This window comes from Oncorhynchus gorbuscha, linkage group LG17, assembly GCF_021184085.1.
Source record: "Oncorhynchus gorbuscha isolate QuinsamMale2020 ecotype Even-year linkage group LG17, OgorEven_v1.0, whole genome shotgun sequence".
Taxonomy (NCBI): domain Eukaryota; kingdom Metazoa; phylum Chordata; class Actinopteri; order Salmoniformes; family Salmonidae; genus Oncorhynchus; species Oncorhynchus gorbuscha.
In genome coordinates, this window is record NC_060189.1 from 5,920,458 (window position 1) to 5,937,047 (window position 16,590).

At 43.7% G+C, this 16,590-nt stretch overlaps 1 protein-coding gene across 4 annotated transcripts in view; it reads left to right on the plus strand.

Annotated features, from left to right (window-relative positions):
• Positions 1-16,590, plus strand: part of ptk2ba (protein tyrosine kinase 2 beta, a) — a 59,993-nt gene that overhangs the window by 12,652 nt on the left and 30,751 nt on the right. For all 4 annotated transcript variants that reach the window (XM_046308797.1, XM_046308798.1, XM_046308799.1 and 1 more), the window contains exons 3-13: positions 503-681; positions 1,365-1,452; positions 2,696-2,775; positions 2,963-3,025; positions 3,256-3,310; positions 8,008-8,148; positions 8,590-8,664; positions 11,271-11,372; positions 11,599-11,716; positions 12,885-12,924; positions 14,224-14,273. In XM_046308797.1, coding sequence (XP_046164753.1) covers positions 503-681; positions 1,365-1,452; positions 2,696-2,775; positions 2,963-3,025; positions 3,256-3,310; positions 8,008-8,148; positions 8,590-8,664; positions 11,271-11,372; positions 11,599-11,716; positions 12,885-12,924; positions 14,224-14,273 — 991 coding nt within the window. The remainder of the gene's footprint in view (positions 1-502; positions 682-1,364; positions 1,453-2,695; positions 2,776-2,962; positions 3,026-3,255; positions 3,311-8,007; positions 8,149-8,589; positions 8,665-11,270; positions 11,373-11,598; positions 11,717-12,884; positions 12,925-14,223; positions 14,274-16,590) is intronic.

A 16,590-nucleotide genomic window follows, 5' to 3' on the forward strand; every position in this document is an offset into this window, starting at 1 on the left:
CCCATACACTACTATACTGTATAGTGTACTATAATACCTTAACCATTTCCAGAATATAATATCAGCGGTGTTGTCCCCATACACTACTATACTGTATAGTGTACTATAATACCTTAACCGTTTCCAGAATATAATATCAGCGGTGTTGTCCCCATACACTACTATACTGTATAGTGTACTATAATACCTTAACCGTTTCCAGAATATAATATCAGCGGTGTTGTCCCCCTACACTACTATACTGTATAGTGTACTATAATACCTTAACCGTTTCCAGAATATAATATCAGCGGTGTTGTCCCCCTACACTACTATACTGTATAGTGTACTATAATACCTTAACCGTTTCCAGAATATAATATCAGCGGTGTTGTCCCCATACACTACTATACTGTATAGTGTACTATAATACCTTAACCGTTTCCAGAATATAATATCAGCGGTGTTGTCCCCATACACTACTATACTGTATAGTGTACTATAATACCTTAACCGTTTCCAGAATATAATATCAGCGGTGTTGTCCAGTGGATGCGTGGGTCCAGACATACAACACTCCCTCTGCTACGGCCTGCTGCTGAAACACCTGAAGTCAGCTGAGGTCCATTGGCTGCACCCCGACCTCACCGTGTCTGAACTGCGGCTACGCTACGAACAACAGCATCTGGAGGCAGAGTGGAGGTAACTCCTGACCTCTAGGTCCTGACCCTTGACCTCTAGGCCCTGACCCCTGACCTCTAGGCCCTGACCCCTGACCTCTAGGTCCTGACCCTTGACCTCTAGGCCCTGACCCCTAGGCCCTGACTCCTGACTTCTAGACCCTGACCTCTAGGCACTGACCCCTGACCTCTAGCACATGACCTCTTGCTCCTGTTCCCACAACATCGCCAAAAAAAAGTCAAAATTGGCTATATTGAAGAACTATAGGAAAACTAAAATGTGCTTTTTGGTTTTAATATAAGATTAGGGTTGGGAATAAAGTTTGTAGAGTGGTTAAGATTAGGGTTAGGAATAAGGTTTGTAGTGTGGTTAAGATTAGGGTTAGGAATAAGGTTTGTAGTGTGGTTAAGATTAGGGTTAGGAATAAGGTTTGTAGTGTGGTTAAGATTAGGGTTAGGAATAAGGTTTGTAGTGTGGTTAAGATTAGGGTTAGGAATAAGGTTTGTAGTGTGGTTAAGATTAGGGTTAGGAATAAGGTTTGTAGTGTGGTTAAGATTAGGGTTAAGGTTAGGTTTAAAATCTGATTTTTAAGAAGAGACATTTTAGAACTAGACATGGTTTACGACTTTGTAATTTATCCAGATATTGACTGCTTCTTGCTCCTGACCTCTAAACCTTAACCTCTAACCCCTGTGTGTGTTCAGATATGACCTGCGCATTAGGTACATCCCTGCCGACTTCATAGAGAAGTTTAAAGAGGACAGAACCACACTGCTCTACTTCTACCAGCAGGTTGGTGTCTGTCTGTCTGTCTGTCTGTCTGTCTGTCTGTCTGTCTGTCTGTCTGTCTGTCTGTCTGTCTGTCTGTCTGTCTGTCTGTCTGTCTGTCTGTCTTTCTGTCTTTCTGTCTGTCTGTCCCTCCGTGTGTCTGTCTGTCCCTCCGTGTGTCTGTCTGTCTCTCCGTGTGTCTGTCTGTCTGTCTGTCTGTCTGTCTGTCTGTCTGTCTGTCTGTCTGTCTGTCTGTCTGTCTGTCTCCGTCTGTCCCTCCGTCTGTCTGTCTGTCTGTCTGTCTGTCTGTCTGTCTGTCTGTCTGTCTGTCTGTCTGTCTGTCTGTCTGTCTGTCCCTCCGTCTGTCTGTCTGTCTGTCTGTCTGTCTGTCTGTCTGTCTGTCTGTCTGTCTGTCTGTCTGTCTGTCTGTCTGTCTGTCTGTCTGTCTGTCTCTCCGTGTGTCTGTCTGTCCCTCTGTGTGTCTGTCTGTCTCTCCGTGTGTCTGTCTGTCTGTCTCTCCGTGTGTCTGTCTGTCTCTCCGTCTGTCTCTCCGTCTGTCTCTCCGTCTGTCTGTCTGTCTGTCTGTCTGTCTGTCTGTCTGTCTGTCTGTCTGTCTGTCTGTCTGTCTGTCTGTCTGTCTGTCTGTCTGTCTGTCTGTCTGTCTGTCTGTCTCTCCGTGTGTCTGTCTGTCTCTCTGTGTGTCTGTCTGTCCCTCCGTGTGTCTGTCTGTCCCTCCGTGTGTCTATCTGTCTCTCCGTGTGTCTGTCTGTCTCTCGGTGTGTCTGTCTGTATCTCCGTGTGTCTGTCTGTCCCTCTGTGTGTCTGTCTGTCTCTCCGTGTGTCTGTCTGTCTGTCTCTCCGTGTGTCTGTCTGTCTCTCCGTCTGTCTCTCCGTCTCTCCGTCTGTCTGTCTGTCTGTCTGTCTGTCTGTCTGTCTGTCTGTCTGTCTGTCTGTCTGTCTGTCTGTCTGTCTGTCTGTCTGTCTGTCTGTCTGTCTGTCTGTCTGTCTGTCTGTCTCTCCGTGTGTCTGTCTGTCCCTCCGTGTGTCTATCTGTCTCTCCGTGTGTCTGTCTGTCTCTCGGTGTGTCTGTCTGTATCTCCGTGTGTCTGTCTGTCTGTCTTTCTCTCTCTCTCTCTCTCTCTCTCTCTCTCTCTCTCTCTCTCTCTCTCTCTCTCTCTCTGTCTATTTGTGGTGTTTTACTTGCAAGCAGGATTGTTGTACAGTTCTGATCCTTAATTAAAGTGTATTTTTCTGAACACCTTGTCAGGTGAGAAGTGACTACATGCAGCACTATGCCAGTAAAGTCAGTGATGGGATGGCTTTGCAGTTAGGTTGTCTGGAGATCAGGTAACAACCCTCCTACACAATCATATTCATTTTACTATCCTTGTGGGGACTAAACAATTCATTCCCATTCAAAATCTTATTTTTCCTCACCCTTAACCCTTAACCCTTAACCCTTAATAACCTAAATAACACACAACCTTCCATTCAATCCCACCAATACTCACATGCGTGTGTTTTTCTCCTACAGGAGGTTCTATAAAGACATGAACCCCAATGGACTGGAGAAAAAGTCCAACTACGAACTGTTAGAGTAAGTACTGTCTGGGAAGGTTTGTTATGGTTCTGTAATTGGGTATGTTGGGGGCTCATTGATTTTGTGTGTGTGTGTGTGTGTGTGTGTGTGTGTGTGTGTGTGTGTGTGTGTGTGTGTGTGTGTGTGTGTGTGTGTGTGTGTGTGTGTGTGTGTGTGTGTGTGTGTGTGTGTGTGTGTGTGTGTGTGTGTGTGTGTGTGTGTGTGTGTGTGTGTGTGTGTCTGTACAGGAAGGATGTAGGACTGGGTCTTTTCTTCCCCAAGGAGATGACTGACAACATGAAGGTACTGGAATGATTTAATTATTGATTCATTTATTGACTTTAACCTTCTATATTAATAACTAGTTGGTCCAGCAACTATTCCAGAGGTATTAGTTATGTGTTCACCATGTGTTGATAAGTGATGTGCAGTTGAAGTCAGAAGTTTATATGCACCTTAGCCAAATACATTTAAACTCAGTTTTTCACAATTCCTGACATTACATCCTAGTGAAAATTCCCTCTCTTAGGTCAGTTAGGATCACCACTTTATTTTAAGAATATGAAATGTCAGAATAATAGTAGAGAGAATTATTTATTTCACCTTTTTGTTTCTTTCATCACATTCCCAGTAGGTCAGAAGTTTACAAACACTCAATTAGTATTTGGTAGCATTGCCTTTAAATTGTTTAACTTGGGTCAAACATTTCGGGTACCCTTCCACAAGCTTCCCACAATAAGGTGGGTTAATTTTAGCCCACTTAAAAAGATAATTTGCAAATAAATTCATAAAAAATCCTACAATGTGATTTTCTGGATTTTCTCATTTTGTCTGTCATAGTTCAAGTGTACCTATGATGGAAATTACAGGCCTCTCTCATCTTTTTAAGTGGGAGAACTTGCACAATTGGTGGCTGACTAAATACTTTTTTGTCCCACTGTATGTCCTCTGCGCCATCGTCTTGCAACGCTTTACAAAATACTTTTAAACTGGAAGAACTTGTTTCCGATTGGTGTTTTTATATCACTGATGAAGGATCTTGACTGATTCCCTGACCTGTCAATGTTTTTAATTAGCTGTTTTTGATTTTGTTATACTCTTGTGTATTCTATAGTTTTTACTAGATCACTTGTAGTTTTTCATGTTGTTTGTCTGTAATGTTTGTAATGACTTGGTGCTGCCCATCTTGGCCAGGACACTCTTGAAAAATAGATTTTGAATCTCAATGAGTCCTTCCTGGTTAAATAAAGGTTAAATAAATAAATAAAAGGTCCCAGACGGGTCCCAATGGGATTGACATCCAGGCTCTTCGCTGGCCATGGCAGAACAGTGACATTCCTGGCTTGCAGGAAATCACGCACAGAACAAGCAGTATGGCTGGTGGCATTGTGGTCCTTCTGTAGCTCAGTTGGTAGAGCATGGCGCTTGTAACGCCAGGGTATTGGGTTCATTCCCAGGACCACCCATATGTAGAATGTATGCACACATGACTGTAAGTCGCTTTGGATAAAAGCGTCCGCTAAATGGCATTTATTATTATTATTATTATTATATTATTGTCATGCTGGAGGGTCATGTCAGGATGAGCCTGCTGGAAGGGTACCACATGAGGGAGGAGGATGTCTTCCCTGTAACACACAGCTTTGAGATTGCCTGCACCACGACTCTTCAGTGCAGAGCACTTTTTGCCAGTCCTGTCTGGTCCAGCGACGGTGGCTTTGTGCCCATAGGTGACGTTGCCTGTGATTGTCTGGTGAGGACCAGCCTTTCTCAGCCTATTGCAGAAAGTCTGAGCACTGATGGAGTGGTTGTGCGTTCCTGGTGTAACTCGGGCAGTTGTTGTTGCCATCCTGTACCCGTCTCGCAGGTGTGATGTTCGGATGTACCGATCCTGTGCAGGTGTTGTCACATGTGGTCTGCCACTGCGAGGATGATCAGCTATACATCCTGTCTCCCTGTAGTGTTGTCTTAAACGTCTCACAGTACAGACGTTACAATTCATTGCCCTGGCAACATCTGCAGTCCTCATGCCTCCTTGCAGCAGGCTTAAGGCACATTCACACAGATGAGCAGGGACCCTGGGCATCTTTCTTTTGGTGTTTTTCAAAGTCAGTAGAAAGGCCTGTTTAGTGTCCTAATTTGTCATAACTGTGACCTTAATTGCCTATCGTCTGTAAGCTATTAGTGTCTTAACCATTTCACAGGTGCATGTTCATTACTTGTTTATGGTTCATTGAACAAGCATGGGAAACAGTGTTTCAACCCTTTGCAATGAAGATCTGTGAAATTATTTGGATTTTTACAAATTATCTTTGAGAGACAGGATCCTGAAAAAGGGACGGTTCTTTTACTGCCTTTTCTGAGTTCATATGTATTGACCATGTGTTGATAAGTGATGTGTGTGTGTGTATATATATACACATTAATGCAGCTGGTGGCCACACCAGATACTGACTTACCTTTGATTTTGACACCTCCCCTTTGCAATATATATATATTGACCATGTGTTGATAAGTGATGTGTGTGTGTGTATATATATATATACACATTAATGCAGCTGGTGGCCACACCAGATACTGACTTACCTTTGATTTTGACACCTCCCCTTTGCAATATATATATATTGACCATGTGTTGATAAGTGATGTGTGTGTGTGTATATATATATATACACATTAATGCAGCTGGTGGCCACACCAGATACTGACTTACCTTTGATTTTGACACCTCCCCTTTGCAATATATATATATTGACCATGTGTTGATAAGTGATGTGTGTGTGTGTGTGTATATATATATATATATACACATTAATGCAGCTGGTGGCCACACCAGATACTGACTTACCTTTGATTTTGACACCTCCCCTTTGCAATATATATATATATTGACCATGTGTTGATAAGTGATATATTGACCATGTGTTGATAAGTGATATATTGACCATGTGTTGATAAGTGATATATTGACCATGGGTTGATAAGTGATATATTGACCATGTGTTGATAAGTGATACACACACACACACTGAGACGTGCACTGAGACGGTTCAGAAAAATTCAGGGCCGTCACACCATGTGTTGATAAGTGATATATTGACCATGTGTTGATAAGTGATATATTGACCATGTGTTGATAGGTGATATATTGACCATGTGTTTTAGAACACCAACTCATTCAAGGTTTTTTTTGTGACTATTTTCTACATTGTAGAATAATAGTGAAGACATCAAATCTATGAAATAACACATATGGAATCATGTAGTAACCAACAAATTGTTAAACAAATCAAAATATGTTGTTATATTTGAGATTCTTCAAAGTAGCCACCCTTTGCCTTGATTACAGCTTTGCACACTCTTGGCATTCTCTCAACCAGCTTCATGAGGTAGTCACCTGGAATGCATTTCAATTAACAGTTGTGCCTTCTTAAATTATTTTGTGGAATTCCTTTCCTCCTTACTGCTTTTGATCCAAGCAGTTGTGTTGTGACAAGGTAGGGGGGGGGGGTGTACAGAAGTTAGCCCTATCTGGTAAAATACCAAATCCATCTTATGGCAAGAACAGCTCAAATAAGCAAAGAGAAACGAAGTCCATCATTACTTTAAGACATAAAAGGTCAGTCAATGCAGAATATTTCAAGAACTTTGAACATTTCTTCAAGTGCAGTCGTAAAAACCATCAAACACTATGATGAAACTGGCTCCCATGAGAACTGCCACAGGAAAGGAAGACCCAGAGTTACCTGTCTCTCATGAGGACCGCCACAGGAAAGGAAGACCCAGAGTTACCTCTGCTGCAGAGGATAAGTTCATTAGAGTTACCTGGCTCTCATGAGGACCGCCACAGGAAAGGAAGACCCAGAGTTACCTCTGCTGCAGAGGATAAGTTCATTAGAGCTACCAGCCTCAGAAATTGCAGCAAATAAATGTTTCACAGAGTTCAAGTGACAGACACATCTCAACATAAACTATTCAGAGGAGACTGTGTGAATCAGGCCTTCATGGTCGAATTGCTGCACAGAAACCACTACTAAAGGACACCAATAATAAGAAGAGACTTGCTTCGGCCAAGAAACACGAGCAATGGTCAATAGACCAGTGGAAATTTGTCCTTTGGTCTGGAGTCCAAATTGGAGATTTTTGGTTCCAACCGCCCTGTCTTTGTGAGACAACCGCCCTGTCTTTGTGAGACAACCGCCCTGTCTTTGTGAGACAACCGCCCTGTCTTTGTGAGACAACCGCCCTGTCTTTGTGAGACAACCGCCCTGTCTTTGTGAGACAACCGCCCTGTCTTTGTGAGACAACCGCCCTGTCTTTGTGAGACAACCGCCCTGTCTTTGTGAGACAACCGCCCTGTCTTTGTGAGACACGGTGTGGGTGAACGGACGCTCTCTGTATGTGTATTTCTCACCGTGAAGCATGGAGGAGGTGGAGGTCATCAAGGCAAAGGGTGGCTATTTGAAGAATAAAATATAAAATATATTTAGATTTGTTTATCACTTTTTTAAATTATTACATGATTCTATATGTGTTATTTCATAGATTTGATGTCTTCACTATTATTCTACAATGTAGAAAATAATAAAAAATTAAGAAAAACCCTTGAATGAGTAGGTGTTCTAAAACTTTTGACCGGTCGTGTGTGTGTGTGTGTGTGTGTGTGTGTGTGTGTGTGTGTGTGTGTGTGTGTGTGTGTGTGTGTGTGTGTGTGTGTGTGTGTGTGTGTGTGTGTGTGTGTGTGTGTGTGTGTGTGTATATAAGGGTGCCATTAATTGTGAAACCTTGAATTGGAGCACATTGATTATTAATTAAATCAATAAATTATTTTGGTTGGTTCCATTGAAACATTAATAAAATACAGTATTTCTCACGTGTTGGTATTCTGAGTTTATCTCTATAATAATATTGTTTATATTTTTTAAAAGGTTTGTTTGTGCTTTGCCAGTCATGGGACACAGTCATTTTGGAGCCCAATGTATCTGTTTTCGATTCCCCAGTCGAAGGCTTTGCGTAAGATGATTCAGCAGACGTTCCAGAGGTACTCGTGTCTGAAGGAAGAGGAGTGTGTTGTGAAATTCTTTACCACGCTAGCAGACTGCTGTGACTACATACAGGAGAGTTTCACCTGTCAGTTAGTGGTGAGTCACACACACACACACACACACACACACACACACACACACACACACACACACACACACACACACACACAATCCTATTCTCCACTCAAGCCCTTGTCCCCCGTCTCTCTCTCACACACACACACACACACACACACACACACACACACACACACACACACACACACACACACACACACACACACACACACACACACACACACACACACACACACACACACATATAGACACACACACACATATAGACACACACACACACACACACACACACACACACACACACACACACACACACACACACACACACACACACACACACACACACACACACACACACACACACACACACACACACACACACACACACGCACACACACACTACACACCCTGAATCCTATTCTCCACTCAAGCCCTTGTCCCCCTTGTCTCTCTCTCCAGCAAGGCTGGAGTCTGACGGTGGACCTGGTCATTGGCCCCGAGGGGATCCGCCAGCGTGCAGATAAAAACTCTGTGGTGAGTTGTAGTTGCCCAAACAACATTTCTGCCCCATCCATAGACCTATACACTCTGTGGTGAGTTGTAGTTGGCCAAACAACATTTCTGCCCCATCCATAGACCTATACACTCTGTGGTCAGTTGTAGTTGGCCATCCATAGACCTATACCCTCTGTGGTGAGTTGTAGTTGCCCAAACAACATTTCTGCCCCATCCATAGACCTATACACTCTGTGGTGAGTTGTAGTTGGCCAAACAACATTTCTGCCCCATCCATAGACCTATACACTCTGTGGTGAGTTGTAGTTGGCCATCCATAGACCTATACACTCTGTGGTGAGTTGTAGTTGGCCATCCATAGACCTATACACTCTGTGGTGAGTTGTAGTTGGCCATCCATAGACCTATACACTCTGTGGTGAGTTGTAGTTGGCCATCCATAGACCTATACACTCTGTGGTGAGTTGTAGTTGGCCATCCATAGACCTATACACTCTGTGGTGAGTTGTAGTTTGCCATCCATAGACCTATACACTCTGTGGTGAGTTGTAGTTTGCCATCCATAGACCTATACACTCTGTGGTGAGTTGTAGTTGGCCATCCATAGACCTATACACTCTGTGGTGAGTTGTGGTGAGTTGTAGTTGGCCATCCATAGACCTATACACTCTGTGGTGAGTTGTAGTTGGCCATCCATAGACCTATACACTCTGTGGTGAGTTGTAGTTGGCCATCCATAGACCTATACACTCTGTGGTGAGTTGTAGTTGGCCATCCATAGACCTATACACTCTTAGAAGAAGAAACAAAAAGGTGCTATCTAGAAACTGAAACGTTTCTTCAGCAGTCCCCATAGGAGAACCCTTTTTTGGTTTCAGATAGAACCCTTTTTGGTTTCAGGTAGAACTCCCTTTTGGGTTCCATGAAAAACCCTTTCCACAGAGAGTTCTACATGGAAACCAAAAGGGTTCACCATTGGGGACTGCTGAAGAACCCTTTTGGAATGTCCCATCCTGCCCCTAACCACACACAACATTCACGCTCAACTCTTGGTAGTTGTTACTCTTATCATCCAGACAATACTACACTATTGGTAGTTGTTACTCTTATCATTCAGACAGTACTACACTATTGGTAGTTGTTACTCTTATCATTCAGACAGTACTAAACTCTTGCTAGTTGTTACTCTTATCATTCAGACAGTACTAAACTATTGGTAGTTGTTACTCTTATCATTCAGACAGTACTAAACTCTTGGTAGTTGTTACTCTTATCATTCAGACAGTACTAAACTCTTGGTAGTTGCTACTCTTATCATTCAGACAGTACTAAACTCTTGGTAGTTGCTACTCTTATCATTCAGACAGTACTAAACTCTTGGTAGTTGCTACTCTTATCATTCTTCACATTTCCGAGAATCAGACCATTCAGGGTCAAACCACAATTATCCTGCACTCAAACCAAACACAATGAACTGTTCAAAGATGTCTATGTGTGTGTTTCTGTCCCTGTCTCTGTCCCTGTCTCTCTCTGTCCCTGTTTCTCTCCCTGTCTCTGTCCCTGTCTCTCTCTGTCCCTGTCTCTCTCTGTCCATGTCTCTCCCTGTCCCTGTCTCTCCCTGTCCCTGTCTCTCCCTGTCCCTGTCTCTCTCTGTCCATGTCTCTCCCTGTCCCTGTTTCTCTCTGTCCCTGTTTCTCTCCCTGTTTCTGTCCCTGTCCCTCTCTGTCCTGTCTCTCTCTGTGTCCCTGTCCCTCTCTCTGTCCCTGTCTCTCTCTCTGTCCCTGTCTCTCTCTCTGTCCCTGTCTCTCTCTCTGTCCCTGTCTCTCTCTGTCCCTGTCTGTCTCTCTGTCCTTGTCCCTGTCCCTGTCTCTCTCTGTCCCTGTCTCTCTCTGTCCATGTCTCTCTCTGTCCATGTCTCTCCCTGTCCCTGTCTCTCTCTGTCCCTGTCTCTCCCTGTCCCTGTCTCTCTCTGTCCCTGTCTCTCTCTGTGTCCCTGTCCCTCTCTCTGTCCCTGTCTCTCTCTCTGTCCCTGTCTCTCTCTCTGTCCCTGTCTCTCTGTCCTTGTCCCTATCCCTGTCTCTCTCTGTCCCTGTTTCTCTCTGTCCCTGTTTCTCTCTGTCCATGTCTCTCCCTGTCCCTGTCTCTCTCTGTCCCTGTCTCTCCCTGTCCCTGTCTCTCTCTGTCCCTGTCTCTCTCTGTCCCTGTCTTTCTCTGTCCATGTCTCTCCCTGTCCCTGTCTCTCTCTGTCCCTGCTTCTCTCCCTGTTTCTGTCCCTGTCTCTCTCTGTGTCCCTGTCTCTCTCTGTGTCCCTGTCTCTCTCTCTGTCCCTGTCTCTCTCTGTCCCTGTCCCTGTCTCTCTCTGTCCCTGTCTCTCTCTGTCCCTGTCTCTCTCTGTGCCTGTCTCTGTCTCTGTCACTTTCTGTCCTTCTCTGTCCTGTCTCTCTCTGTCCCTGTCCCTGTCTCTGTCCCTGTCTCTCTCTGTCCCTGTCTCTCTCTGTCCCTGTCTCTCTCTGTCCCTGTCCCTGTCTCTCTCTGTCCCTGACCCTGTCTCTCTCTGTCCCTGTCTCTCTCTATGCCTGTCTCTGTCTCTGCCTCTCTATGTCCCTGTCCCTGTGTGTGTGTAGCCTGTCTGCTTGGCCAGTTTCTCTCAGGTCCGCAGTATCAGATGCTCCCAGCAGAACGATGGCCAAGCGCTGCTAACAGTTGACATACAGGGAGCCAAGCAGGTACACACACACACACACACACACACACACACACACACACACACACACACACACACACACACACACACACACACACACACACACACACACACACACACTGCACACACACACACACACACACACACACACACACACACACACACACACACACACACACACACACACACACACACACACACACACACACACACACACACACACACACACTAACCTGTGCCCTTCACAGCCTCTGTCGGTGACCACGGCCTGTCTTGCTACAGCTGAAAACATGGCGGACCTGATAGACGGCTACTGTCGACTGGGAACCTCCTCTGATACCTCCCTCATCATCACAACTAACAAAGGTACCACACACACACACACACACACACACACACACACACACACACACACACACACACACACACACACACACACACACACACACACACACACACACACACACACACACACACAACACAGAAACAGGGACAGACACACACACACACAGACACACACACACACACACACACACACACACACACACACACACACACACACACACACACACACAGACACACACACACACACACACACACACAGACACACACACACACACACACACACACACACAGACACACACACACACACACACACACACACACACACACACACACACACACACACACACACACACACACACACACACACACACACACACACACAGAAACAGGGACAGACACACACACACACAGACACACACACACACACAGACACACACACACACACACACACACACACACACACACACACAGACACACACACACACACACACAGACACACACACACACACACACACACACACACACAGACACACACACACACACACACACACACACACACACAGACACACACACACACACACACACACACACACACACACACACACACACACACACACACACACACACACACACACACACACACACACACACACACACACACACACACACACACAGACACACAGAGAAACAGGGACAGACACACACACAGACACACACAGACACACACACACACACACACACACACACACACACACACACACACACACACACACACACACACACACACACACACACACACACACACACACACACACACACACACACACACACACACACACACACACAGAAACAGGGACAGACACACACACACACAGACACACACACACACACACACACACACACACACACACACACACACACACACACACACACACACACACACACACAGAGAAACAGGGACACACACACACACATACACACACAGAGACAAAGACAGCCAGAGAGAGACAGAGAGACACACACACACACACAGAGAGACACACACCTCCCTCATCATCAGAACTAACAAAGGTACCACTAACATTTGCCTAGAATCAGGCTTACATAATGGAAGTAGTCTGTTAGCCTAGCAATGTTAGCATCTCTGTCTAAAGATTTAAAGTTTAGTCTGATATGATTCAACCCACAGAGAGACACTCCAGTTTCGCCCTGCCTGCTATCCCTACAGGGTGAGATCACTGTCTGTTCTTTCTGTCTGTGTCTCTTGGTTTCTCTCTCTCTCTCTCTCTCTCTCTCTCTCTCTCTCTCTCTCTCTCTCTCTCTCTCTCTCTCTCTCTCTCTCTCTCTCTCTCTCTCTCTCTCTCTCTCTCTCTCTCTCTCTGTGTCTCTCTCCCTCTCTCTCAATTGGTTTTGTTTTCAAATTCTTTGTGGGTCTGTGTAATCTGAAGGAAATATGTCTCTCTAATATGGTCATACATTGGGCAGAAGGTTAGGAAGTGCAGCTCAGTTTCCACCTTATTTTGTGGGCGGTGTGCACATAGCCTGTCTTCTCTTGAGAGCCATGTCTGCCTACGGCGGCCTTTCTCAATAGCAAGGCTATGCTCACTGAGTCTGTACATAGTCAAAGCTTTCCTTAAGTTTGGGTCAGTCACAGTGGTCAGGTATTCTGCCACTGTGTACTACTCTCTAAGGCCAAATAGCATTCTCTGTTTCTCTCTCTCTCTCTCTCTCTCTCTCTCTCTCTCTCTCTCTCTCTCTCTCTCTCTCTCTCTCTCTGTCACTCTCTGTTTATCTCTGGTTCTCTCTCTTTCTCTCTATTTGTCTGTATCTCTCTCTGTTTCTCTCTCTCTGTGTCTCTGTCAATTCAATTCAATTCAAGGGCTTTATTGGCATGGGAAACATGTGTTAACATTGCCAAAGCAAGTGAGGTAGACAACATACAAAGTGAATATATAAAGTGAAAAACTACAAAAATGAACAGTAAACATTACACATACAGAAGTTTTAAAACAGTAAAGACATTACAAATGTCATATTATATATATATATACAATGTACAAATAGTTAAAGGACACAAGATAAAATAAATAAGCATAAATATGGGTTGTATTTACAATGGTGTTTGTTCTTCACTGGTTGCCCTTTTCTCGTGGCAACAGGTCACAAATCTTGCTGTGTCTCTGTCTCTGTGTGGGTTCGGTAGAATATGTTTTATGTTCATATGTGGTTAGCTATGTTAGTCAGTAGAATGCTGTGTTAGCATGTGGTTAGCTATGTTAGTCAGTAGAATGCTGTGTTAGCATGTGGTTAGCTGCAAGTGTGTTTTCACACCAGACCAGTTACTGCGTCTCTCTGCATCTGTGGGTTAAAACACATTTATGTTTCCAAGTGGAAATTAGACTTCACGCCTCATTGTGTTTTTGTCTTCAATCATTTTGTATTTTCTGTATGTAAATGTCTCCGGCTGAAGCGGCCTGCAACTTAGAATTGTTTCTAATAAATTCAATCAATCAATGAATCTGTAACAGAGGGAGTAAAGACGTCCCCGGGAAGAGTGTAAACAACAGACGAGGTGTAGGTGAGTGCTTTGAAGAATGAATCCTCTCTCTATAGTTGTATTTCTTCATCCTGGTCCCGGGGACCAAAAGGAGCAAAAAAACAAAAGCCTTTTTACGTTTTTACTGGATCAGGATTAAGAAAACACGGAGACATTATCTGGTGCTGAATCTAATTCTGGTCCTAATCTACCTGTAGGTTCAGACATTATCTGGTGCCGAATCTAATTCTGGTCCTAATCTACCTGTAGGTTCAGACATTATCTGGTGCTGAATCTAATTCTGGTCCTAATCTACCTGTAGGTTCAGACATTATCTGGTGCTGAATCTAATTCTGGTTCCTAATCTACCTGTAGGTTCAGACATTATCTGGTGCTGAATCTAATTCTAATCTCCTAATCTACCTGTAGGTTCAGACATTATCTGGTGCTGAATCTAATTCTAGTCCTAATCTACCTGTAGGTTCAGACATTATCTGGTGCTGAATCTAATTCTGGTCCTAATCTACCTGTAGGTTCAGACATTATCTGGTGCTGAATCTAATTCTAGTCCTAATCTACCTGTAGGTTCAGACATTATCTGGTGCTGAATCTAATTCTAGTCCTAATCTACCTGTAGGTTCAGACATTATCTGGTGCTGAATCTAATTCTAGTCCTAATCTACCTGTAGGTTCAGACATTATCTGGTGCTGAATCTAATTCTAGTCCTAATCTACCTGTAGGTTCAGACATTATCTGGTGCTGAATCTAATTCTAGTCCTAATCTACCTGTAGGTTCAGACATTATCTGGTGCTGAATCTAATTCTAGTCCTAATCTACCTGTAGGTTCAGACATTATCTGGTGCTGAATCTAATTCTGGTCCTAATCTACCTGTAGGTTCAGACATTATCTGGTGCTGAATCTAATTCTAGTCCTAATCTACCTGTAGGTTCAGACATTATCTGGTGCTGAATCTAATTCTAGTCCTAATCTACCTGTAGGTTCAGACATTATCTGGTGCTGAATCTAATTCTAGTCCTAATCTACCTGTAGGTTCAGACATTATCTGGTGCTGAATCTAATTCTAGTCCTAATCTACCTGTAGGTTCAGACATTATCTGGTGTCCTAATCTACCTGTAGGTTCAGACATTATCTGGTGCTGAATCTAATTCTAGTCCTAATCTACCTGTAGGTTCAGACATTATCTGGTGCTGAATCTAATTCTAGTCCTAATCTACCTGTAGGTTCAGACATTATCTGGTGCTGAATCTAATTCTAGTCCTAATCTACCTGTAGGTTCAGACATTATCTGGTGCTGAATCTAATTCTAGTCCTAATCTACCTGTAGGTTCAGACATTATCTGGTGCTGAATCTAATTCTAGTCCTAATCTACCTGTAGGTTCAGACATTATCTGGTGCTGAATCTAATTCTAGTCCTAATCTACCTGTAGGTTCAGACATTATCTGGTGCTGAATCTAATTCTAGTCCTAATCTACCTGTAGGTTCAGACATTATCTGGTGCTGAATCATTATCTGGTGCTGAATCTAATTCTAGTCCATTAATCTACCTGTAGGTTCAGACATTATCTGGTGCTGAATCTAATTCTGGTCCTAATCTACCTGTAGGTTCAGACATTATCTGGTGCTGAATCTAATTCTAGTCCTAATCTACCTGTAGGTTCAGACATTATCTGGTGCTGAATCTAATTCTAGTCCTAATCTACCTGTAGGTTCAGACATTATCTGGTGCTGAATCTAATTCTAGTCCTAATCTACCTGTAGGTTCAGACATTATCTGGTGCTGAATCTAATTCTAGTCCTAATCTACCTGTAGGTTCAGACATTATCTGGTGCTGAATCTAATTCTAGTCCTAATCTACCTGTAGGTTCAGACATTATCTGGTGCTGAATCTAATTCTGGTCCTAATCTACCTGTAGGTTCAGACATTATCTGGTGCTGAATCTAATTCTAGTCCTAATCTACCTGTAGGTTCAGACATTATCTGGTGCTGAATCTAATTCTAGTCCTAATCTACCTGTAGGTTCAGACATTATCTGGTGCTGAATCTAATTCTAGTCCTAATCTACCTGTAGGTTCAGACATTATCTGGTGCTGAATCTAATTCTAGTCCTAATCTACCTGTAGGTTCAGACATTATCTGGTGCTGAATCTACCTGTAGGTAATCTAATTCTAGTCCTAATCTACCTGTAGGTTCAGACATTATCTGGTGCTGAATCTAATTCTAGTCCTAATCTACCTGTAGGTTCAGACATTATCTGGTGCTGAATCTAATTCTAGTCCTAATCTACCTGTAGGTTCAGACATTATCTGGTGCTGAATCTAATTCTAGTCCT